Source organism: Lutjanus erythropterus, chromosome 12 (genome assembly GCF_056507025.1).
Source record: "Lutjanus erythropterus isolate fLutEry1 chromosome 12, fLutEry1.hap2, whole genome shotgun sequence".
NCBI lineage: Eukaryota > Metazoa > Chordata > Actinopteri > Lutjaniformes > Lutjanidae > Lutjanus > Lutjanus erythropterus.
Window position 1 is genome coordinate 4,233,961 of NC_139328.1, and position 25,382 is coordinate 4,259,342.

A 25,382-nucleotide genomic window follows, 5' to 3' on the forward strand; every position below is an offset into this window, starting at 1 on the left:
ATGAGCCAGCAGCGGTCTGGCAGGGTACAGGCTACTTAAAAGTGATTCATATCTGTCGCTGAAACGTCCTGCAGTACGCACCTCAAGTGTAAGGCTGGTAAACTGAAACATATAATAAATTAACAATAACATATAACTAATTAACAAGAAACAAGGATACATTTTAAATCCACTTCAATCATATTTTAACTTCATTATGTTACACAAAAGATAAGATTTAAACATCTCCTTAAACCTCAGTTTATTGTGTACTTTAAACTTAGATTGAATTTCATTCTGTTGCACCAAAACTTTAAACTCCAATTTAAACTATGCTGCAAGTTTGGTTTTAATTCTTCTATTATTTGGTCATATTGCTCCAGCAGGTTCTTCTCAGAGGGGGAAAAACTATAGTTTCTCTGACAAGCCATGATGAGTAGGCAAACTAACTTTTTAGCTAGCTAGCAACAATGTGATTTTTGTGTGTTAGCTAACAAGCAGTATAATGTTGTTTTTTTGTTTGTTTGTTTGTTTTTTAGCTAGTATGTAATTTAATTTTTTTTAGCTAGCTAGTAAACAATATAATGCTTTGTTAACATTTTAGCTAGCTAGCAAATAATTTAGCATTTTGTTAATTTGTTAATTTTGCTAGTGAGTCAACAACACAGCTGAACGTTTTGTTAAGTTTTTAGCTAGCTAGCAACAGTATAAAGATTTGTTCATTTTTTAAAGCTAACTAGCAAATAATTTAATATTTTGTTAACTTTATACCTAGCTAGCAACAATGTAGCCAAGCTTTGAAAAACATTTTTTTTAGCTAACTAGCAACAATGTAACTTTAATTTTTTTTTTTAGTTAGCTGGCAAACAATATACGATTTGTTAACTTTAGCTAGCTAGCCAACAATATAGCCAAAAAAGTTTTCAGCTAGCTAGTAACGATGTAACTTTAAACATTTGTTTTTAGCCCACTAGCAAATAATTTAACAAGTTCTTAGCTAGCTAGCAAACAGTTCAGAAGTTGGCAAAGGAATACATAGCATAGTTTACCCCTTGATGAACCTGTTGAGACCTACCAGCTGTGGCTCTGCCGTGAGGCTACATAACATCCTGACAGTCTGACTGGCTTGCTGAGGTGTTGACGCCCTGGCTTTTCCTGGTCTGGCAGCCCCCTCGTCCTCAAACTGCAGGTCAGTCAGCACACCGACACCTAAGGAATCTGCAGGAGCATTGAGGAGAACATGCATCAGGATCCATGAACGCAACACAGTTGATTAGAGTAACTGCAAAAGTGTTGACACTGCTCCTGACCTGCTCCTGAAGGAGTCCCCGGCTGGGCTCTGAGCAGGAGCAGGGTGGACACTGTTTGGGTCTTCACCAGCCCTGTGGTCCTGGACCATGTTGCCATGGAAACCGCTTCAGTGCAGTTGACCTCTTCCATAACTGCAGCTCCATGCCTCTGAACACAGTGCAGCTCTGACTGCACCGACTAGCAAAGAGACAAGAAACAAACCTCCTGTCATAAAATCATGAATCAAACTGTAACTGAGGAACCAAATACTGACGTGGTCTTGATCACAGTGGGCTACAAGTGACATCCTCTTTTTCAGTGGTGCGGAAATGTCACGTGACAACCAGCCACATCATCCGTTTTCAACTTCCACTTTTCTTGATCCCAGATACCAGAGAGAAGAGAAAGTGAATTTACAAGCCTAACGTACCACCGGGGCCACGAGGAGGATTTAAAAGTACTGAGGTCATGTGTCAAAGTCACAGTGCAACCCAACATGCTTATTTCATGTTTATTTAGTAAAATGACAGTCTCAGGCTGAGTTGCACCACCAAGAATGATTTTAAACCCAGATTAAATCATGGTTTACCTTTTAATTATGTTGCATCAAACTTTTAAACTATAAGAAAGAAAGCTTAGTTCTTACTTTAAAACTAGATTAGACTGAATTCTGCTGCAACAAAAAGTCCCATTTAAAATTATCCTTAATTAACTTTAACACTTGGGGAGATTTAAATTTTAAAATAGCTGTCTTTTTGAGACGGACTGAAAAATGATAAAGATCATCAAAGAAAGTTAAGGGACAGAACCCAATTCAGTTTTATGAAAAACCTTTTCTTTCTTTGTCAGCCAATAAGTTTCTTTAAAATAAGAAATTAAAGCTTATCCACCAAAAGTTTTGCTAATTTTTTCAACTAAGGAATACAGAGCAGCGAAACATTATTAGGTCCCAACAGCAATGAAATGTATTATTTTATTTATTTTAATTTGAGTAAGCAAACTTCACCATAAACTCTATTAAATTTTGCTTTAAATCACTTAACTTTTCCTAAACTGAAACTAGGTTATAACTGCACAACAAAGTTCTGTTTGAATCAGGTTTTGCTCATTTTAAACCTAGTTTTGCTAAACTCTGATTAAAAATAATCTTAGATTAAGTTAAATTTTGTTGGGTCTGAATACTGTGTCAGAGCCCTGCATGGTTATAAAATTGAAATGGAGAAATATTGATCATTATTAGACCTAAAGATAGTCATATTGATCTAACAGTGTCTGTATTTTCCATTAACATAACCACCATGTGTATATTTTCAAGTGCACAATGTAAAGTCCCCTCAAGTTTCTAAACCCCCAAAATCCCCAGAAAAAAACACACAAAATCCCCAGAAAAAATGCAGTGGTGGTCTCAGTGGTGGCCCTGTTTCCACACATTTCTAATAAAGAAGAAGAGGTGGACTCACTGTATCTTCAGATAAAGATACTGAATGGGGCCAGAAGTTTTCCAGCCTGGACTGTTGACACTGATTTAGATCTCTGCTCTTCAACAGAACAGGTCCTCGCCTCTCATACCTGCTGGTGCACGTCCCGTACACATCTGTCTGAGAAGGACGCATTAAAGAAAAGTCAGATAATCCTGTGAATGCACGATATTATGACATGATGATGTTAATGACTAAATATGGACTACAAAGTGTAATCTACCAGATAAAAAGTCATTAATCAATTAACTGCTGTTAAGAAATTAACCACTTAAAAATGTATTCATGGATATTTAATCAATAGTCATGGGAGTAACTGCACCTCACTTTACATTGTTTTGTCTGGTGGAACCATTTGCTGAATGAGGAAAATTAAATTTAGGCTTAAAATGAGAAAACTGACCAAAAAAATGTGTTTAGTATCTTATTGTTAGTGTGAAGGAAAACGCACAAAATTTACAACCCTAGTCTGGAGAGGTGACGGTGACATCATCGGTTAAAAGTGAGTAGTTTTTGCAATAAATACTTTGTGCTTTTACTTAAGTATATATCTAACACCAGTACTTTTACTTGTAAGTGAGTAATATTTCACTAATGCAGCAGTACTTCTAGTACTCTTTCCACCACTGTGTATCACACAGAACACATCCCTCATCAACCCTCACCTCCTTTTCTAATTCCTGTTTGGAGGCCGTGCGGGAGGTCTGGAGCATGCTCAGTAGAGCCCTTTTAATGTTGAGGGCCCACACCTGCTCCCCCTCCTGGAGACAGAGGGCCGTGACCTTTCCCCCCCGGAGGGAGAACTTGAGGCGCGTTCTCTCCAGTGAGTCCCTGGGAAACAAAAACACCAGATGAGCCCCCCGAGACCCGGGAACACAGAACAAGTGGGGCATCCGAACAGAGTATCACATTCACATAGGAAAAACATTTGTAGCATTCCTAAATGACCTGGACTTACACTTTCAGTGCTGTAGACAAAGAATAAATACAGATGATGGGTAAATCATGCACAATCCTTTAAAAATCCACTTTATATTACCTCAAGCTCTTTAAACGCTGCACAGAGTGCTCCTTCTGAGGGGACAGCCGCTTTATCTGTGGATTCCTAATCTGTTGGACAAGCATGTACATTAAATAATAGACTTTTTGCAATACTTTAAACACTTTTTATTTTATATAATTTTTTTAAAGCAGACCTGCATCACTAGGTGACACTTGGAAACCACGTCGATATCAACCACACAGTCCAAAGCCAGTCCATTCCTGCCGGCACTGGAGCCATGAAGGGTTGTTGTAATTGTGGTGCTATACCTGTAAGTGTACCTCACCCCTCTCTGATAGGACAAGTCAGGGGTGGAAAACCCTACGTAACATGAATAATAATCGTAAGATCCAAAGAAAAGAGGAGTATCACTCAGGTAAATCTTTTGCACAAATAATTGAATGTCTTGCATGAATAAAATTCTCATTATTTAGGTTTTTATCATCATATTTAATCTAAGCAACTAACTGGATTCTCACCAGCACAACTTGAATCACAGAGGTTTGTTTCCGTCTGAGAGCAATCACCCACTGCATGAAAAATCAAGTCAGAAATGTCAGACATAATGACAAAAAACAAAAGCCAAACCTTCACAAAATGTTAAATGAAATGACACATTAATAATGAATATACCTGACAATAAAAGCCATAAAACTCACCATGTATCAGGAGAAAAATGAGTGTAACATGCAGATAATTGAGCAGTAACAAGCACACAGCCATAGCAACCCCAAGTCACTGCAGGTCCTTCTGCCTCCGAGCCTCCACATGTAAGCGAGATGAAAACCGAGCAGTGTTCACAGCCACTGAATGACCACGCTTGTACGTGGGCTTCCACAGTGACCCATAGTGCTCACAGCAACCAATCAGGAAATACCTTCCACGCTGGAGCTACAAACATTCACTGAGCCAATCATTTGACAGCTCCAGGCCCCACACACAAAAAAAGAGGTTTCCTTCTTATACTCCCATTAACTTGGACAGACATTAAACGTGAGCCACATATGGAGAGAAAATACAGTTTATTGCAGGAAAGTTAAACAGTGTGAAAGCTGGCAGTCTGGTAGAATAATATCCAACCAGAGACATCTGACAGCTTCTCTGCAGGGACAGCATGGATGCTACATGAAGGGGTGGACAAAATAACAAGAACACAGGGAGTATACAATAATATAGCAGAACAAAACAAAGCCAGAGTCCTAAGCCCCGCCCCTTTTTTCTCTGTGCCCAAATAACAGTTGAACAAGCTAGATACCTTCCTCTTTTCCAGTAAAAACCACTAGGAAACCTAACATCAGTAAAAATGTGAACGGCAGTCTAGGGTGAGAGACAAATTATTTTTTAATCTGGTTTGAACTGTACCACAAATTACACATGTGATGTTTGTCAGTTTAAAATATAATTTTACATCTCAAGAAAGTCATTGTTTGTCCTAAAAATGTTTAAGATTAGACTGTGAAGATATGTGATGATTAGGATTCTGGATTTTAGTATCAGCCAATACTGATATTGATCCTGGGGAGTAAAACAATTCTAATATCAATATATCAGCTGGAATTCTTTATACAAACATACATACACTTATTTTGTTGTTTTCGGAGGTCCCCTTTGGACAAAAGAGGTAGTGTTTCTACTGTAATAAACACAAAACATAACCTCAAAAATAAGATTATCTAAATAACAATCTCTTCCTGTTTTTTTTTTTAACTGGCTAACAAACTACTCATTGTAACTCTGCTGGTGAAAATGTAAACAAAGGCTGGTTTTACCTGATTTGAGGGAGAATCCTGCCCGGTGACAGACATTAACAGTAACTAAACAGCCAATCGTCTCACTGATGGTCCTGTTAACTTATGTAGGTCATATAGTAATAAACAGACTGTTTTATAACTGATAAAAACTCACTGTATTTGCTTTGCGAAAGTGGAAAAATACATAAAATAATGCTTTTTAAAAAATTCTTAAAAAATCTGCACTGTGCAAAGTAAACAAAAGGTTTCATATCAGCTCATATTACACAACATATAAACTGAAACGGATATACCTGTGATAAGACAATATCAGGCCAATAATATCAGCGGACCAATATATCTGTCTGGTTCTAATTATATTAGTTATAAGCGTTTATGGAAGGCTATGATACCAATTCTTCCACAATAATCTGGATTTGTTTGGAGATTAATTGAAGATATGCACACAGCCTGCACACACCGTCAATATGACCATAAATCAATAAGCCACACAACCAGTGTGGACTCTAATCTATTAAAAGCTGGTTCATAAACCACTCAGGAGACAAACTACAGTTGAGAGAGATACGCATGACAGAAGAAGAAGAAGAGAGACATCTAGCGTCTTATGAGTCTTATGGATAAAAACAGTTGGAAAGAAGACATTTATGAGGCACTGGTGGTTCCAGAAATGAGAAATAAAAAGGCCTCTCCCACTCAGCCACGTTCGTCGACTCAAACTAATTTACCCAACACACCCTCCATCCGTCCCCATCTCCTTCCCCCATCATTACCCAAGCTGCCTGTCTGCCTGCCTGCCACCCACTTTCCACGATGCACCCGCCGCCGCGGTCCACGCCCGTGCTGCGACGTCAGTCACTGCGTTGCTGTTGGTTTACGCTGCGTTCAACGACACATAAAAAATAGTATTTAAGAGCTTCTGAAAAATACCGTTAACCCACTTTCACCCCTACATTCAGCTCATGCATTAGTGGCAGTAGTGTAGTTTGTTTCGATAATGACGACAATATATGTTTTAGTTTGCTGTAATATACAACAATTATACTTCGTATTTATAGCTAATATGTAAAATAAACCTGACGAACGTGATTAATGATATACTGTCTGTTTGTGCTTGATATTACGATTTGGTATATGATACTGAGTTAAATGTATCACTTTTCAAGTCGATTTTGGAGTAATTATGACGATAAAATGAAAGTAGTGTGGTTAGTTACTGAAATCTGCACTCAGAAACGCCTCCTACCAGTTTTCAACCGACAGGCAGTGAACGCCTCTTTAGTCCGGACCAGGGGGCGTAGGTTTGACCGGCTTCTCCGAGGCTCAGACACAATGAACCGTCAGACGGTGAGAGGCACGCATGTTGGCCCGGAGGCATTGGCACGGTTTTAGCACATTATTATTCTCAATTGTGCCTTTTCTTTGATTTACTGAGATATTTTTTAAGTATTGGGACACTGTATGGCGGTAACAGGGCTCTGCTGGAAACGGTTGGTTCGTCGAGTTTGATGAAAACGAGGTCGGGATCAGTCTACCGTTAGCCCCTCCTGGCGGATTTTTTTCGTTATTTTTTCCCCTAAAGCCGACAAAACAAGGCAGACAACGATGTCGCTGACTGCTTCGTCTGATTACTTCGCTGCCGAGTGTCTGGTATCGATATCCAGCGGTCCGGTCCTACACAGACCCACCCCGGTCGCCCCCGCCAGCCAGCCGGCCACGGAGGGCCTGCTCCCCGGGGAGCCCGATGGGTCAAGCGAGGACAGGGAAGTGCGGGAGACGCTGAGGCTGGAGGGGGCGAACATGATGGCGGTGGCAGGCATCCTCACCGACCTGCACGGTAAGTTCCGCCCCATGTCGGCCTACTCCGAGAGCAGCAACTCCTCGTGCGGTGGGGAGAGCGGCTACACCACGTTGTCCGACCCGACCACCCCTACCATGACCCCCTCCGCTACCCCGGTCCCCGGACAGCAGCAGCAGCAGTTGAGGGGGGGAGGAGGAGGAGGCGTGGGGGCCCCGCGTTCCCCGGTGAAGCGACATCAGTGCACTTTTGACGGATGCGACAGAGTTTACGGGAAATCGTCCCACCTGAAGGCACACATCCGGACACACACAGGTACGGAGACAACAACAGTGTGGTTATATGAGCAGCTCACATGGTGTGCACATACATAACTACAGCTAACCCCTGAATAACTTGTGATCAGTCGGTGACATGCTGTTATTACCGTGATATCACGCAGCTAGATATGTACTTTGTGGGATTAGCTAGTAGTAGCACGGTGTTTTTGTGTTTTTCCCCCCATTTACATCCTGACTTGGTACAATAACGTGGCCAAACAAAGCCAGTAAAACTCCCCTTCAGAGTCTCTGACAAAGAAGTAAACTAACAAAAGAACTGGGCTGGACATTAAAACCGGTGACGAAGGTCTTCCTCCCGCCTGGATTTGCATATGAAATGAACGTAAGACGAAACCTTAACGTCGAGGGCAGAGAGTTCACAGTCGGTCCTGTTGATGGCAGCAGCAGCAGCAAGTGCTTCACGTTTTGGCTCTGTTAAGTGTTTTTTTCCTCTGTGGGAAACATCACCTCCTCTTTCTGGGGTCTGCTGACGAGCTGAAATCGACTTAACTCTGCAGCAATGTGTTAAATTATTGATAAACCGTTTGAGGAGCTGAGGGAGGAGGCGCGTCCGATAATGGATGCGCCGCCCATATGTTTGATAATCTACACATTTGCATTACTTTATCTGTTTGCTGAGGAAATCACTTTTGTTACGCCTCTACTTTATAACCTCTCCCCACAAACGCGTTTCGCCAGAGTGTAAAACGTTAGTTGTAGTCCTCTAAATACACCCACCTGTCATAATGATAGTCGAGCTCTTATACTAAGTCAAAATGTGCATGAGATTTTTCGCGAAATGAGGGGGAATTGGTGCATTCAGGGTCACTGAGCAGGCGCACACGGATTAAGGGCAGGAAACGGCTCAAAGAAACTGTGGTGGGAACGCCCACAGAGAGTAGTGCAGCAACAACAACGTGGCCTGGCTTTGTGATCTTGAAAATGGCACCGAGCATCCTGCTCGCTTATCCTGGTTTTACTCATGTTGCATGGCAGAGATTAAGGCTAGTAGTAGCTTAGGAAGACTAATCTGGAGAATCTAAATCCTAGATATATTTTGTTGCGTATTTAACCATAGAGATGAGTAGTTTTTGTCTAAACCATTTTTTTAAAAGTGATGCAGACAGTAGATTTGTGTCACTAAAACCAATTTATTAACATGTTTTCCCAATGATGAATTGTAAATGAACAAAGCCGAGCTTTGAAAGCAGAGAGGAACATATAAGACCACAACAGATAGACCATAAAATGCTCCCACAATCCCCGAGACAATGATATTAATTAAGAAGTGCTTTGTTCTGCAATCAGCCACTATTTTGATAGTCAACTAGGACAGAACCTTACAATTACTTTCATTATTGAATAATCTGTCAATAATTCTTTTGATTAATTGATTAGTGAAAAATGTTGATCACTGTTTTCCAGAGCCAAAAGTGACATTCTCAAATATCTTGTTTGGTCCACATCTCAAAGGTATTAATTTTGCTGTCACAGCTGGTAAAGAAACCAGAAAATATACACATTACAGAAGCTGAAATCAGATGATTTTGATTTTGATTTTTTTTTTTTCTTAAATGACTCCAAACAAATAATCAATTATTAAAATACTTGGCTATAAACTTAGTAGTTGACAACTAATTGATTAATTGTTGCAGCTCTATAATGAACTTGTGTCACTTTTTTAGATTCTTTATTGTCATGATTTGCGGCTTTTCTGTGTTTTGTGTGATAAATTAATTTTTTTGAATTTGTACTGTTAGGAAATTGCAACGCACATTTTTCATTCTCCTCTGGCATTTTAAAGGCCATATGATTACTCTAAAAGATCTGCAGATGAAACAATAATAACGATAATTATATATAGTGGCTGCTATTTTAACCGATGTACTGCATTGGTGCAATATTGGTTTCTTATAATAGTTGTAGAGAATAAGAATAAATGATAAGGCACTGTGTGAAGGGAGAAATCTAAAGTTGCACCAGTTAGTCGATTAATTGATAAACTGTCAACTATTAAATTAATTGCCAACTATTAATTGTTTAATCATTTTGAGTATTTTTTTTTTTCCAGAAAAATAAAAGTCTTCAAATTATCTGATTTCAGATTTTCTCTGTTGTTACTCCACTGTAACAATAGACTGAATATCTTTTCGTTGTGGACAAAACAAGACATTTGATAAAATGGTGATCAACTTTTTTCACGGTTTTCTGACATTTTACAAGCCAAAACAACTAACCCATTACTCGAGAGACTGATTATCAGATTAATCAATGATGAAAATGATTGTCAGTTGCTGTCAAGAGAAATCTTTCTGTCTTCTCCCAAGTGTTAAAACTATTTTAGTCATCAAAACAATGCAGTCAGGGCACAAAAAGGTAAAATATTATTATCCATGGAGTGGCTGGTCATTTGAACATTGGACAAAGACTAATATTTGCACTCTGAATCTGATGCATGTTTGTAGCGTAAACTGTGATTTTAAATTAGACAGATGATGTTTAAGTACTAAAAGTTCCCTCCTTTCTCCCTCCGTGCTGCAGGAGAGAGGCCCTTCCCGTGCACCTGGCCCGACTGTGAGAAGAAGTTTGCCCGCTCTGACGAGCTCGCCCGCCACACCCGCACCCACACTGGGGAGAAACGCTTCCTGTGCCCGCTGTGCGATAAGCGCTTCATGCGCAGCGACCACCTGATCAAGCACGCCCGCCGTCATCCTGACTTCCAGCCTTCCATGTTGGGACGCAACAAGGGCACATCCTCCTCTTCCTCCAGCCCGGCCATGCACCACTAGGATGGTTCGGGTTTCGTGGATGGAGCGCAGAAGGGTCACGATGATTTCAAGTTAACCAGCAACCATCAGATCCACTGATTAGGATTTAGCATTGCTGTGTTGTCCTCAAAAACGTGCACATAACACACGTACACAAGCCCACATGCACACACAGCTGGATGTGAGGGGGAAGTAGCCTCAGTCATGTGACCACTATCCACCTACTCAACATAACTAGGGTTGGGTATAGAGAAATGTTCCAAATCTATAAGAACTGGGGATTCGTTAAGAAATACGCTTTTCGATTCCACTTATCGTTTCCTGAAAGCAAAGTTTGGACCTACCACACTCCATTTCTATCGCCGCTTACACGTGTATCAAAGCACGAGTATAATGTTTACAATATGGCGGGCTGGAGCTAGCTTTCAACATTGTGGCTACGCTTCGCTAAAGACAGTAACAATGCAGTGAAATGTAAGCACTGCATGAAAATAAACATATGCAAGCAAAATAAGTCCGTCTAATATGACATTTACTACAGAACGGTCTAAGAATTCACCATTTTTGAAGTCCTTTAAATGACTTTAATGGTGAAACCTTTTTATAGATCAAACAGCCAGATGAGAATGTCTGTTTTTGGTTAATCCACTGAATTAAATACAGGACAAATCAAGGTACTTCATCACATTGATGCAAATATTCTGTAAAATCAATTATGCCATAATTGAATGCAAATTGTTGAATGCAAACATTGCCTAATACAACAATATTAGGCTTCGATGCCTCAAAAAATAAAAACTAATGTAAAACCATTCAACTTTCACATTGCACAATAGAGAATATGTATATTTGTCTTTCTTTTTAACCAAAAACAAATGACAACAAGTCGTCATTCATTCCTGTTTCTGGCAGCCTAATGTTTAGGAAAAAATGTGTGTGTTTTTTTCTTTCATCATAACTTTGTTTTCTCTTCTCACTCAGGATTCGATCAGAATGGGAATCATTAAGCAGATTGGAATCGATAAAATCAACCCAACCCTAAAAAAATAACCTCAAACTGAAACACTTCCACAAATTGCAGGGATTTTTTCACATTTTTCTGTAAAAATCTGCACAGTCATCATCAGCCAAAACCTCCTCTGTTCTCTTGTGGTTAATTTGTAGGTTGTTGTTGTGCTCTTCAGTACCATTTCTTTTACCATGAGTAGCACAATGTTGTGATGTTAGCTAGCGAGGCAGTGACTAGAAGTCGTTTAGCTTTTTTTTTTCTTTTAGCTTTGCTGATTCCATATAAAAGTTTTAGTGGTGACACATTCCTTAATTCTTATTGCTTTAGTAACCATCATTGAGGCGATTTGTTAAAATTTTTCTTGTATATCCAATTTAATTATAGATCAAATATTGATTTTGGCAGAAAATGGATCAAACTTCACTGTAGAAGAGCTGTTTGCATGCCATCCTGAAGTCTAGATCAGCTATCATCCATGAAATGTTCACACATAATACAAAGTAGTATTATGTCTAATACTGATGCAAATGTATATAAGCTTCAAGCTTTTAATGTAGAAAACTGGTAATGCTACTAGCAGCAAGATTAATACATGTGATGAATTGTAGTCCTTATATTAGGGGTGACCGTATACGCTTGATAGGATGGCATTGCCTGTGAGTGTCGGTGTGTTTGTGTTTTTATTTACATTTTTTTGTTAGCAACAGAACTGGGAAAATGTGTGTATGAGATGGTATCAAAAAGATGACTTGAGTTGAGCTTGATTTTCAGGCTGCTGCCTTCAAGGTAAAAGCGTTCGCCGCACTCCTCAGGGGTGTGGAGCCAGATGGCAGAACGCATTTCAGGATCAGGTGTGCCAGGTATTTCTTTACACGGTTTGAGTTTCAGCAGCAGAAAAAAGCAGTCACACATGTAGCTTTTGGAGGAAAAACTATTTATATGGGAATTAAAATTGGTATAAAAATATTAAAATAAATCCCTGAATGGGGTCAGACTGCACCATAGACTTATACGTAGGTGTGGCATTGGATTTCAGTTACTCTTTTTTATATTAAAGGGTTCATGATCTACTTGGAGTAAGTTAGAAAACAAACACCATGTATATCATAAGCCCTTGAGTGTAACATGACTCACTAAAAATCAGCCAATGCAACATCTACGTATTTCAGGTCCATATTCTGCTCCCATTCAGGAAAGCTAACACCAGTAGACTTTTATTGAGGACATTTTGACTTGTCAAAGCAGCAAAAGCTCAGGTGCAGTTAATAAATCTCTGCTCTGTGTAGGTGTGTTATTAAACCAGCCAGCATGCACAGTACCAGGGGACTGACTCTTGTAAATGGGATGCAGCAGCCGTTGGTTATGTTAATTAGTTACACCTGTGTTTGACAAATCAAAATGTCCACTGCGATGTTGTTTTGTTACTATGACTACGTTTACATGCATAAAATACTCCTTTCCAAAAACACAATATTCCTACATGCAGCCATGTGTGTTCAGATTATGGAACAATAGAACGGCTGGAGCTGATCCAGTTTGTGTACTTGCATCAACGTAGGACTTGCTAAACTTGTTGCAAACACCTCTTGAATCGCTTGGCATTGCAATAACTGGGCATGTCCCAAAAAAAACCTGTTGATATCCAAATCTTTCTTTACTCCAGCCTTCGAAACTGACGTTAAAATCCCCAGCTGAGACGCAAAATCTGAATGCTCTGTGCTCCTTAATCCGGAATAATTCCAGCATATTCCACACGTCTAAATTGGAAAACGCTAAATTCAGATTAAGGCCTAATTCAGAAGATTCAAACAGGATAAGCTGTTTACACAACCTGTGTCAAATCCAGAATGTTCATGTTCTGAATAATAGTGGAAAATTATTGTGCATGTAAGCGTAGTCACTGTTGGGAATGTGGGGATGTTAAAGCTACTACAAGGAGTTTTTAACTGGTTATTTCGTACTGATGTCTGTATATGACCTACATAAGAAAATTAGACCACCAAAATTTGACAATCATTTTAAATGAGCCTGTGTGTACATTTTTCCCAGGCGAAGTTACAGTGAGTAGTGCATTGGCCACTTAAATTCTTTCACAATATATTTTGTGGTTATTTTGTCCCCTAAAATTTAGAAAATATAAACGTTCCTTGTAGTAGCTTTAAGAACCCATTCAGTGCATTTGAGAAAACTGGTACCTACATATCATTCTATGCCAAAAACTTCCATAATTGACCCTAAATCCTGCCCCTTTTGTAACCCGAGTCAACTTTCTTCTCTCCAGTTTCCTGCACTTAGATATTCTATGTGTTAGCCTCGCCTGTGCTGTGAAAAGATGTTGCCGGGGGACGTGTAAAAGTGACATCTTATCTTAGCTCGTGTTTTCCTTTGAAGTAAAATGCGAGCCACCTTCCAAGCTGAGCTACATTAATCGTTAACTAGCTATTTACATTTGATAGCTAATGTTAGCAAAATGCTTGCTAACTAGCTAGTTAGTCTATAACAAACATTAGCTAGCAAGTTATCCAGCATATGGCTAACATTAACTAACTTTCTTGGGACTAACAGTCGACATGTCACTTTTACAGGTCCTCTGTCTTTTCTTTTCAACATAGACGAGCCGAGCACATAGCATAGCACATAGCATAGTACAGGAAAGGAGGAAGTTGACCGAGGTTCTGCAGTGTGTTATGCTTGCTCAACTGTCATTGGAGCAAGGTGTAAAAAGGGGCGGGACTTTGGAAGGGTCAGTTGTCATATACTTCAGGAATAATCACTCAAAAAAAGATTTTTAAAGGAATCAAGCAAACCTCAAGTAATTTAGATATTTAAAATCTATTCTAGTACATACAGTGTCCAGGTCTGAGTCTAGAGAGCTTGAATCTTTTTTTTTTTTTTTTTTTTTTAATTCTATGTTTCCACACTGTTTGTCCAGCTCATGGACGCATTCCTTTATCTCAGAGAGCAACACTTCTTCAGGAAAATCTGAAAGCCTTAAACTATGTCATAACTACTTTGCACCATGTTTACAGTTGGATCATTGTATAGGTTATATATGCCCCTCTGCTGGGCTCAGTACAGATACTCATTATGCAATATGGCACTTTTCTCTTACAGGTGTATTTGGCTGAATAGTGTAATGGCTTGCACTGTTACTATGCTTCTACAAGCGAGCACTGTGGAACTTTGCTAGTGTGTTGATAGCCAATGGTTTGTAAAACTGCCTTTTTGTCCAAGTGCTTTAGAAGACGTGATAAAAGAACTGGGTAGTTATTTTTATTTTATTTTTTTCTGTAGTGTTTGCTTAGTCGTTCAGGCCATCTTGTTGTGGAATTTGTTTTTTTTTTCTTAACGGAACACGCTTGATTTGTGTTTCCGGATCTGTTGTCTCCTCCACACTAAAATCAAAGAGGAAGACGGCTGCAGATGTCTTCCTCACTCATCTGTCAAACCATCTGCGTATACCATTTCACTGTACTCAACGCTTTTGAAACTTTGTACACACATTTCTTCCTCAGAGGTTCGATCTGTCGACAGTTTTTGGCCGCTGCTGGCAGTGGCCTTGAACGCATGGACTGTTAAAGAAAAACACAACATACCTGTTTCTGTTTTTTTTTTTTACGTCTTCAAATGGACACATTCCCTCCCGTCTCTCCTCGCAGAATGGGAGCGTCTTCACACACAGACTCTGTCCGGGTCTCAAAGCTATAATATCACAATAAGAACATACCTCACTCATTATTTTTGCGGCATCTGTACAAAATCCATCCAACCTGTTCATATTTTTATTTTCAGAAATTCCTATAAAGCCACTGAGCCTTGGATTTCAGAAATGTGTTTATATCAACTAGATGGTCTGTTGTGTATCTTTGTCCTTATCTTGTCTTTATATGCAACATCACTACTACCTGTGTAGCAGCAGAATCTCCTTATTCCCTGCCTCGATGAACTTCTGTTGTTAATGGACAGTATCACATGAATCTACTGGATAAATCCTGCACCGACAGCCGCTGTCATTAGAGCCCAGCAGGAGTTTTAGTCACCAAGGGAAAGACTCGCTGTTGGCTCGGTCAGAGGCTTTAAAAGGGTATTAAAATGTAAAAAAGAAAAAAACCTGTTGACTGTCACTTCACTGCAGATTTCAATTGAAAGAGCTCAGTCCAAATCTATTTGTTCATATCACTGAATGTGGCTTGACGACAGACGAGCATTATCCACTTTGGATTTAATTTTTGCTGCGCTGCCTCGCTGAGAAAAAAAAATAAATAATTGCGATAATTTCTCTTGTCACCACACTAATTCAGAATATGCACATTGTACAGAAACGGATGTTTTTTAAATTGATGCCTAATTTTTACATTAATGTAATTTTTTAAAATCCTCTTATCAAAGCTTTAGTTAAGGAGGAACTGTGGAACTAAATAATTGCTGCAACAAGCTGTTTTTTGATATTTATATTCTCAGGTGTCTTCAATTTTGAGCATTGGAGTTTCAATATTTCCTGTTCAACACCTAAGTACAAGCATGTTTTATTTCTTTTGTTATGCCGATTAATTTATTCCAAAAAAAATGTATCATTTGTGTGGTTTAATTATTCTTTTCATAACTCATTTTTGTGATATGGAACAGTACTAATATTAAATGGTTCCATTGTTTGCTTGACATGAGAATACCAGTGCTTTTTTAAAAATAAAAACCCTTAAGTTGATTGCTGTGAGTGTTGTTTATTTTGCTCATGTTGTCCTAGAAGCACACACTGAAAAAAATGTTTTAACCTAAGAAAGTTAGTGTCCGGGCAGACTTTTTAATTTTATGTTGACTGAATCTGAAAAGACAGTTTGAGGTAATTTTATAATTATTCAAAACAAATTATCTTTGATATTAATTCAGTTGTACTTGAGAAAACAAGTTTAAAAAGTTGAAGCAACTCTTCAGTCACACCATCACTATAAACTAGATTTTGATTTTGATTTTTTCACATTGAAAAGTCTGACGTTGACAAGGGAAATATGTGAACCTGCTCCCAGTGAATTAAATAAATTTTAAGTGTAAATTCAGTCATCTTATGGTTCACAGTTTTTGCATGACTTTGAAAACAAGCAACCAGGACTGATCTTTAAGTACGGAAGAGACGTAGCAAGTTTTCATCACATTTTCTTCAAATCAGAAACTTCAGGAGAGTCAGAAGAACTCCTGAGGTGTTCTGGAAAGAAATACTACAATTTTTAAATTTAAGTTGAACCAACAAAATTTGCATATTTGCATTAAGTTGATGCAAATGGTACACAGATGTATCTCAATAAAACAAGAACCTTTTCTCATAACACGATATAAAGGTCCATAACCTATGCTTTTGTTGTAATAACAAGAAAACGTCATAATATCTTTAAAAATATGTTAATTCATGAAAAGGATTTTGTTAAAATGGCAAACTCCTCCTGTTTTAACTAGAAACAGAACATTTTTTGTCACAACTTCCCTGTAGATACTTTACACACAGACAGTAAAGAAACAGGTGTATTTATGAACTTTTATTTCTTAAATTAGTTTAATGTAGAACAGTTTTTACATAAAAACTATTCATCTTGAAGAAATTTGACTTTTGGACAGAAACATGCACTATTATTAGCCAGTCTTGGTCTTGACAAGTGGTCTGAATCACCACCAAAGCGAAGTGGGACGTCTCCAGGGGCCCCAAAAGCTCCAAACCTCCTGTGTGTTAAAGGGATAGTTCACCCAAAAATGAAAATTCAGTCATTATCTGCTCACCTTCATGCTGATTGAAGGTCTGGTTTAGTTTTTTTGTAGTCCACAAAACACTGCTGGGGTTTCACACCATGTTTTTATCCTGAGTCTTCTCTGTAGATCTTTAGCTTGGAGCCATGTTCACATGCACACTGTCTGAACTGGGTGTGTGTGGTGTGACGGAGACTTTCTTCCATTGTTTGGGAGATTCTGCAACACTGTTTTCCTGTCAAACTCCAGCAGTGTTTTGTGGACTAAAAAATAAACCCAATCCTCAGTCACCATGAGGGTGAGTAGATAATGACTGAATTTTCATTTTTGGATGGACTATCCCTTTAACCGGTTTGTGCTAATTTAATTGAATATTTGATGATTAAGACTTTCAGAGTTCATCTCTGTTTCCACTGGCAGAGAGGGGGGGGACCCCACCTCCAGCAGAACGAGGAGCCACAGGTGGAAACCCTACATCCTCGGTTTCCCTCTCCTGTCGCCGTTTGGCCCCTTCTCTGTCCCAGTCTGTGGCCACGGCCTCGTCGTCCCAGATGGTGGAGGTCTCCGTGTCGCTGACGTAGCCCGGCTCACCGGTGTAGTGCGTGGGGAAGAGCAGCAGAGGCTCCACTGAAAACGCCCTCAGGTCCCTCTGCTCAAAGTACTGCATGTACTCGTCTCTGAGGGGACATGGAGGTGGACATGATGATGTCAGACCACTTTTTTCTCATCATCACAACCCAATCCACAGTAGATCTCATTAATAAATCTTAATTTGTCCATAAATCACCATTTTTACTTCCATTTCCTCATCACCAAATTCTCTGATTTCAGCTCCTTAAATATGAATATTTTCTGGTTTCTTTACTCCTTTCTGACAGTAAACTGAATATCTTAGTGTTGTGGACAAAACTAGAAACACTAATCAATATTTTCTGACATTTTATAGACCATACAACTAATCGATTAGTAGAAAAATTATTGCCAGATTGATCACTAGTTGAAAAATAGGTCCAAACATGTGAACCTCTGTCAAAATATGGAGAATAAAAATCAAAGAGTCGAGAATAAAGTTAAAGTGGTGAGAATACAAGTGTTGAAAATTAAGTTGAAATACCATGACAAGAAAAATGATGAAATGTGGAAAATACATTCAAAATGTTGCCAATAAAATCAAAATGTGGAGGATAAAGTTTTTTTTATTTTGAGAATAAAATCAAAATGATGAGAAATAAGTTGAAATCTTCTGAGATAAATAAAATGGTTGAAATACCATTTCAACTTTATTCTACAAATGCAAAATTAAAAAACATATTTCCTCCTCTCTCCTCCTCTGAGACCTTTGGCAGTTAATGCATCATAGAAATAATCAATAGTTGCAGCATTATATAAAAAAGTTTAAAAATTGACCTCCTTTACAAAAGTAAAATGCTGATTTTAAATTAATACATGAGTAATCATAACTCAATGATATATAATAATGTAATATTTTATATTTCTTGCTCTACAATTGAATATTTTCCTGATAACACTTTCATAATTTGACTTCAATAAGATTTTGATAATGGAGTATATTTACAGAGTGGTATGAGTACTTTTACTTCGGACTCACCGGGGGTGTTTGTTGAACATGATCGGTAGGAACTCATCAACAGGCAGCATTTTGTTGAGGGGTTTTGCCTGCAGGAGTTTCTTGGCCCCGCTCAGAGACAGGACGTAACCCAGGGTCCAGTAGGAGTAGTGTGGGTGCACGAGGTTATTGACTCCCTTCACCCAGAACTCAGGCTCCTTCAGCTGCAGCCGCTTACGGCCTACATAACTTCACGAGGACAGAAAAATGAGTGACAGATCTGCGTTGCTTATATATATTGAGACAAAAACTGCAATAATTCACTAACATGAGGTCCCATTCAAGTCCCACTCTCTGCATGTTGTCCATGATGGTCACCAGCCTGCTGCAGAACCTGGGTTCAAACCTCACGTCATCCTCCAGCACGAGCACCTGCTGCAGTTCCTGCTGCACCACCTTAGGGGGAGACACGTGACAGTAAGAAACAGCCTGAACCTCCTGACGCTGCCCACGCTGCCACATCAGCTTCACTGCAAAACACAACGCAGAGAGTACCTGTTTCCAGATGTTGTAGTGGCTGAGGAAGCAGCCGATCTCCCCTCTCGTGAGCACGCGGTCTGAGTACGGGTCTTTGTACCCCGGCAGCATGTCGATACCCAGGGCCTGCAGCTGGGACGAGTTCAACGCTCTGCGGACAGAACATGCACAGTGCAGACAACAATAACAAACATGGCTCCAGTGTGAATTGTGTTCACGAGTGTGTGGTTTGTCCATTCTGGACTTCTGTAGAAACACTGCGGTTCAACATGGCGGGCTCCTCAGAGGAGGACCTGCGGCCTCTGTAGATACAAACGTTTCGTTCTGAGGTAACGAAAACACAACAATCCTTATTTTTAGGTGATTTTTCACGAACAAAAACATACTTATGTATATTATATTCCATTTCTGACTTATTCTGCCATTAAGCCTGAAAGCAGCCCTTCAAAATAAAAGCACTACTTTTACTTTTGATAGTTTTGCTACTGTTGATGATACTTTTCAGCACGGGTGGAAGTAACTAATTACAAATACTCAAATTACTGTACTTAAGTAGTTTTGTGGGTACAAGTCTGTACTTTAAACAGGACATATGGGAGGGAAAACTAAACACTGCACAGCGTAGTTTTGGTGTTAATTATTAATCATTAATAAATTAGACACTGGTGCAAATTCAACCAATTAAAAATCTATTCACAATAGTCCAGAAATGGCAGTAATTTCACCTTATTTCACATTGTTTTGTCTAAATAAGGTAACTTAAACTTAAAATGACCAATTAAAGAGATTTTTTAAAAAAAGTGTATCTTACAAATTATTAATGATTAATCGATTATTAGCGTTTTCAACTATTGGTTAAAGAAAATGCAAAAACTTCACACCCTTTAGTTTTGAGAGGAGCAGGAAAGTTGAGAGTAATTTAGACAGAAGATTTGGAGAAACACATTCGTTTGAATGCTGCTATTGATAATGCATAAAATATCAACGGTAAAAAAAAAGTAACTAGTACTCTGAGCAGTTTTGAGATGAACACTTTGTATTAACAGCAGTACTTTTACTTGTAATTGCGTGCAGGTTTTCAGTATTCTTTCCACCACTGCTTCTAAGTATGTAAAAAATCCTGTAGAACTCAACTTGTACTTGAGTATTATTGAGTATAAATATCTGAATACTTGTACCACCACCACTGTATAATGAGAACTGTTACTGTATATGTCATACTTGCCATCCACGGCTTCTGTCAGTGTAGCGTTGATGCCGAGGACAGCCAGAGTACTCAGCATCCTTTCCCGTCGGTCTGAGCGGCGCTTCAGATTGATCAGAAAGACCTAGAAGTGGAGGAGAATAAAGTGACTGTTCATTTAAACAGCACTCCATTACTGGAAAATACTCCCTAAGCTTATAAATGTATCTGCACCTCATCGAATCCCATCTTCCCCGGTTCTTTAGGCACAGTGTGCACATACTGTGAAGGCTCCACAGTGTAGGAAACTGGAAAATCATGCATTCACATTTCACATGAAGTGCGGTTAATTTGCATTTTCTTGCACAGGCGTATGGTTTCAGGGGAATTTCTTACATCAGTTCAACATCTGACTGATGTGAAATTGTCAAATAAGAGCAGAAGAAAGAGAAATGAGAGACAGAGGGTTTTAACAGAGCAGTGAGACATGTGTCAGGACTGTGAGAGCAAAAAAGACCAAATATGCTCATACAGGTCAAGCAGAAACTCAAGATAGAGACGATACAGATCCTAAAAACTGTCGGTTATAGAGGCAGCTACAGTAAAAGCATAATTAGAGGTGAAGTTCTTACTGAGTGCCTCTGTCAGTGTGTGGCTAAAACTCTCCTCCTCGTCCTCCAGCGTCTGGTCTTGTTTGAGAGGCACCGGTAAATATCCATAATGGTCTTTGTTGCACACGTACATGTGGACTCCTGCAGTGGAGCAGACGGATCAGGTCTCAACGAAAACATCTCTTTGTTATTTTGAAATGCAGAGGCAGATTTCACAATGACAAGAAAATCCACACAATCATAGTATAATTACATATTTCACATGCTCATGTTGGGTTTGGGCTGTACTACATTTAATTAATTTATTTTCATTTTCCTCCCCAGTTTAGTCGTTGCCAATTCCAATTGTCCCTGTCACTGTGAACTCCTACTGTTTGGTGCACAGAGGGAAGTTTGTAAAGAAAAATGTTGGGCTGTATTCGGGTTCTGGCTGAAATATGCTAATGAGGGTCGGGTCAGGTTCGACTAGTGTTTTATTGGGATCGGGCCTCGACTGGCACGATTAAAGCACCAGAGCACAGCAGACACAGCTGATCTAAGTACAGGAAAGCAGAAAGAAGAAAGTTGATTATGGTTCTGTGAAAAAGGGAAGAACTTAGGAAGAGTCAATTATTTATGTGCAATTTAGTAAAGCTTTTATATTTCTTGCTCTACACAGCTGGTGTCAGTCTTCCTGCCACCAAACGATTAAAATCACAAAACTCAGTTTGACAAAGGTGTGACCTGCTTGCCGTGCAGAGAAAGAGAAAGCCATGATGTCATCTAAATGGTGGGGATAGTCAGGGTGAGGAGGGTAAAAGGCCAACGCCCTGCTGGCTCTGCGCCTCAGGTCCAGCAGGTAGGTGGAGTGCACCATGGGAACTGCAAAGCAGCCCCTCCGCTTCCATTTACGGATGGGAATATACTCTGGGGTCCGTCTGTAGTAGCCCTGTGTGCATTAGAAGACCCAGAACAATCACTTTTCCTGCAGATGTCGGTGGATATTCTGCACAAGAAATGCACTATATCCTGTTATGGTCTCTAATGAAGCTCACCTGTGGAGTCACACCACACCAGAAGTTGGAATAAAGGCTTTTTGATTCCAACATGGGGGCGACAATCGTCAGATTTTCTGCTATCATGTCCGATAACACCTGGCGGTTTGTCAGCAAGTTGTCACTGTCCACAAACTGAGAAGGGACAAAGAAGAAACATTAAGACTTTCACCAACAAAGATTTATTTATATTAATTAAAATTAAGGTTAGTTCTAATCAGAGTTTAGCATAACTAAGTTAAAAATTAGTACTGGATCTGGATTTAAAGTTAAACAGAGATCAAAGAAATTAAATAAAGTTTAATCAAAGTGGAGATGTTTGCTTACCCAAATTAAAAATAAATTTGGGGGCTGTCATGACCTATTTAGTATAAACTTCTTCAACTTATCATTAGCTTCTTAACAAAATGTGGTATTGTTTGCTAGCTAACATTTTCTTGCTATATAGATTGCATGTTTTGCTAGCAAGCTAATAGTTCTATTATATTCAAGAGAAGGTGGGAATCTCCACAGCAAATATCTCCAAAAACTCTGCAGCTCACACCAAAACTATCTGGTGGACAAACGGCACTACAGGCCAAAGGAAAATATTTATTTTTGAATTTGGGGGGAACTGTCCCTTTAATTCCTCCTGCTTTCTGGTCTTAAACTGTCTCACCAATATGTAGTCAGTCCAGAGTCGCCTGGCAGCTCTGAGCGCCGCCTGTTTTAACTTCATCACATGGATGAACCGAGAGTCGGACCAGTGTTTGGGACTTTCTTCATCTGCATAAGAGCTGAAACAGAGACACAGACCAGGAGATCAGAGGATGTCAGTTTTACTCCCACTCTGCTAAATCTGTGATTTAACAGTATCAGGACGGTGGGTGATAAATTTAAAGGGATAGTTCACTCAAAATTTGAATTTCAGTCATTATCTACTCAGCCTCATGCTGATTGAAGGTCAGGTTTAGTTTTTTAGTCCAAAAAACGCTGCTGGATTTTCACAGGAAAACAGTGTTGCAGAATCTCCCAAACAACGGAAGTGAATGGTGACAAGTTCTCGAACATAAAAACAAACAAACAACAGAATGAAAACATGAAACGCCTCCATGCTGCTCGTCTGGTGTAATCCAATTCTCCTAATGCCCCGACATGCCAAGTTGACTGAAAAAAAAAGTTATTTCCACCATGTTTTTAGCCTGAATCTTCACTGTAGATCCTTAGCTTAGAGCAATTGGTCACCATTTACTTCCATTGTTTACGAGATTCTGCAACACTGTTTTCCTGTCAAACTCCAGCAGTGTTTTGTGGGCTAAAAAACTAAACCTGACCCTCAATAAGTGTGAGGGTGAGTAGATACTGACTGAATTTTAATTTCTGGGTGAAGTGTCCCTTTATGACATTGAGACATTCACCTCGGTTTCTCCATTGGCCTCCACTCCACTGAGTGGTACAGGTGCTGAACTCCTCTGAGCCACTCCTGCAGCACGGCGGTGCTGTTGTCCACACTATGGTCAGAGGCTGCCCTGAGGTCACAAGACACATCACTGCAACACTTTGTCATTTCTTTCTTTCTTTCTTTCTTTGTGTATTTTTCTCACTTGTGTGTGAATGATTTGTTTACTGATGCACAGCACTGCAGAATGTGAAGAATGAAGTTCACACAGTGCAGATAAACTAAACCAAAAACTCTGCTTATTCTTTTGTTTCTGTTAGAACCTGATGATTCTGACTTTGAGTGAATGTTGATACTGATATTAGGGAGTAAAACAGTTGATTTTTGATTATTTTATTGTCATTTTCTTGAATCCTGTTTTTATTTTGCTGTTCTGAAGCACTTTGTAACTGCGTATAATCTAAAATGACATCAACATTCATGGGTATTTTTTATTTTAAAAAAAACACAAAAACTCTATGAAACTAAAATAAATATTGGATAAAAACATTCCCCATTATGTTCTGTTTGAGAAAAAGTTTTCATATCAGATTATATCGGCCAACTGATACTCCTGTGACTGCTGTGATAGGCCAGTATCGGTCCAGTAATATCGGCAGACTGATATATTGGTCTGGCTCTAGTTTCTGCTCTCTAAATCAAATCAGTACATTTTCATTTGTAATTCTGAGATTCCTACTTGTGTTAACCAAAACTTAAGTGTATGTTTTCCCACTTTTGTTTCAGAAATAAACAAATTTATTTTGGAAAATAAATGTACTGTTACCAGATGGCGATGCGTTCCTTTGGATGGTCCAGTCTGTCAATGCATCCCAAGAAGTAAGGCAGGCTGTGTTGGGCGTTGCGTGCGAGGATGGCGATCAGCACTGTGGGCCTCAGCAGAGACGACTCCCTCCGATGATCAGCCGGCAGCTCCTCCGTGCCGTCGCTCTGCAGGAAGAGTTTTCCTGCTAAAATCACAAAATATAACCTGAATCCCACAAATCCAAGAGGCATATTTCCAACAGCGCGGCACCTGGATGTCTCTGTGATCTCAGACTGGTGGAACCAGGACACAGACAGAGAGAGAGAGAGAAACTCTCACACACACATGATAACTCTCTCACACACACACAGAGAGAGAGAGAGGGAGACTGGATGAAGCCTTCACACACAGGAGAAAGTGTTATCATCATTATTAGAGTTAAACTGACATGATTTTTTTGGCCAATATTGATATTAGGGGGTAAATAATTCCAACATGCATATATGGGCATATAGTTTTTTTATTACAATTTCCCTCAGAAACAGTCTTAACTTTCTCTAAACTGTAAATGCAACTGTCAAAACTGTTTCATTGATCATCACAACCTTACTGCATTTTTGCAAAAGGTTGTTACTCACCCAAAACTTTTTGTTCATGTTTCAAAACCTCATTTTGTGTCAGTACACAGGCAGTAAAACGCCACCAAAATGAAGTTGTTATATCACTGCGTGAGTCACACTGTTAAAAATGTTTAGTTTTTTTTTTTTTCACCACGACAGTCAAACCTGCAAATGTTTCTTCTATTCAAATCTATTTTTTGTTGTTCGCTATTCTATGCAAGAAGTTTTGTTCATTCAAATACTGTCGAGTATCACACTGAGCTTTAGATTCAGATTTCAACGGAAGGTAAAAGTTTATTGGTAAAGGTCAATAGTGTACAATACTGTAGTACACAGAGAAATTCTATGCACATTTGTATGTGTACTGCAACTTTATTTTTGTGGCTCTGTGTAATGTGCAGGGGTGTAGTGGTAAAGGCAGGCAAACTACAGTTTAGCCACCTTTTTCCCCCTCATTGATCGATACAGTTGATCCCTCC

General features: G+C 39.2%; 3 protein-coding genes across 3 annotated transcripts in view; 1 reads left to right on the forward strand and 2 right to left on the reverse strand.

Moving 5' to 3' along the window:
- The window catches only part of apoltp (apolipoprotein lipid transfer particle homolog), a 47,858-nt gene extending 42,564 nt beyond the window's left edge, over nucleotides 1-5,294 (reverse strand). Inside the window, exons 1-8 of the mRNA XM_084732153.1 lie at nucleotides 4,449-5,294; nucleotides 4,269-4,319; nucleotides 3,944-4,110; nucleotides 3,787-3,857; nucleotides 3,413-3,578; nucleotides 2,730-2,867; nucleotides 1,290-1,467; nucleotides 1,055-1,197 (exon numbers count right to left, since the gene is read on the reverse strand). Coding sequence (XP_084588279.1) covers nucleotides 1,055-1,197; nucleotides 1,290-1,467; nucleotides 2,730-2,867; nucleotides 3,413-3,578; nucleotides 3,787-3,857; nucleotides 3,944-4,110; nucleotides 4,269-4,319; nucleotides 4,449-4,512 — 978 coding nt within the window. The 5' untranslated portion in view covers nucleotides 4,513-5,294. The remainder of the gene's footprint in view (nucleotides 1-1,054; nucleotides 1,198-1,289; nucleotides 1,468-2,729; nucleotides 2,868-3,412; nucleotides 3,579-3,786; nucleotides 3,858-3,943; nucleotides 4,111-4,268; nucleotides 4,320-4,448) is intronic.
- Nucleotides 5,295-6,318: 1,024 nt separating this feature from the next.
- LOC146317371 (Krueppel-like factor 16) lies at nucleotides 6,319-12,750 on the forward strand. The gene is made up of 2 exons (XM_084732096.1): nucleotides 6,319-7,653; nucleotides 10,200-12,750. Exons 1-2 carry the CDS (start codon nucleotides 7,146-7,148, stop codon nucleotides 10,445-10,447), a joined length of 756 nt encoding a protein of 251 aa, XP_084588222.1. The 5' UTR covers nucleotides 6,319-7,145; the 3' UTR covers nucleotides 10,448-12,750.
- Nucleotides 12,751-17,364: 4,614 nt separating this feature from the next.
- On the reverse strand, nucleotides 17,365-24,606 carry LOC146317372 (procollagen galactosyltransferase 2-like). Its single transcript, XM_084731707.1, has 12 exons — nucleotides 24,305-24,606; nucleotides 23,498-23,608; nucleotides 22,759-22,876; nucleotides 22,101-22,235; nucleotides 21,790-21,994; nucleotides 21,088-21,207; nucleotides 20,690-20,763; nucleotides 20,494-20,600; nucleotides 19,291-19,423; nucleotides 19,064-19,191; nucleotides 18,778-18,984; nucleotides 17,365-17,845 (listed from the first exon to the last, which is right to left on the reverse strand). The coding sequence occupies exons 1-12, from the start codon at nucleotides 24,532-24,534 to the stop codon at nucleotides 17,560-17,562; spliced, it is 1,854 nt and encodes a 617-aa protein (XP_084587833.1). The 5' UTR covers nucleotides 24,535-24,606; the 3' UTR covers nucleotides 17,365-17,559.
- Nucleotides 24,607-25,382: the final 776 nt, after the last annotated feature.

Bases quoted from the DNA above. Each gene is read 5' to 3' on its own strand.
- LOC146317371 (XM_084732096.1), top strand. From the start codon at position 7,146: ATGTCGCTGACTGCTTCGTCTGATTACTTCGCTGCCGAGTGTCTGGTA. The intron at 7,654-10,199 runs GTACGGAGACAA...TCCGTGCTGCAG, and splicing joins ACACATCCGGACACACACAG to GAGAGAGGCCCTTCCCGTGC.
- LOC146317372 (XM_084731707.1), bottom strand. From the start codon at position 24,534: ATGCCTCTTGGATTTGTGGGATTCAGGTTATATTTTGTGATTTTAGCA. The intron at 22,236-22,758 runs GTGAGACAGTTT...GTCCCTTCTCAG, and splicing joins TCTGGACTGACTACATATTG to TTTGTGGACAGTGACAACTT. The intron at 20,764-21,087 runs GTAAGAACTTCA...ATGATTTTCCAG, and splicing joins CACACTGACAGAGGCACTCA to TTTCCTACACTGTGGAGCCT.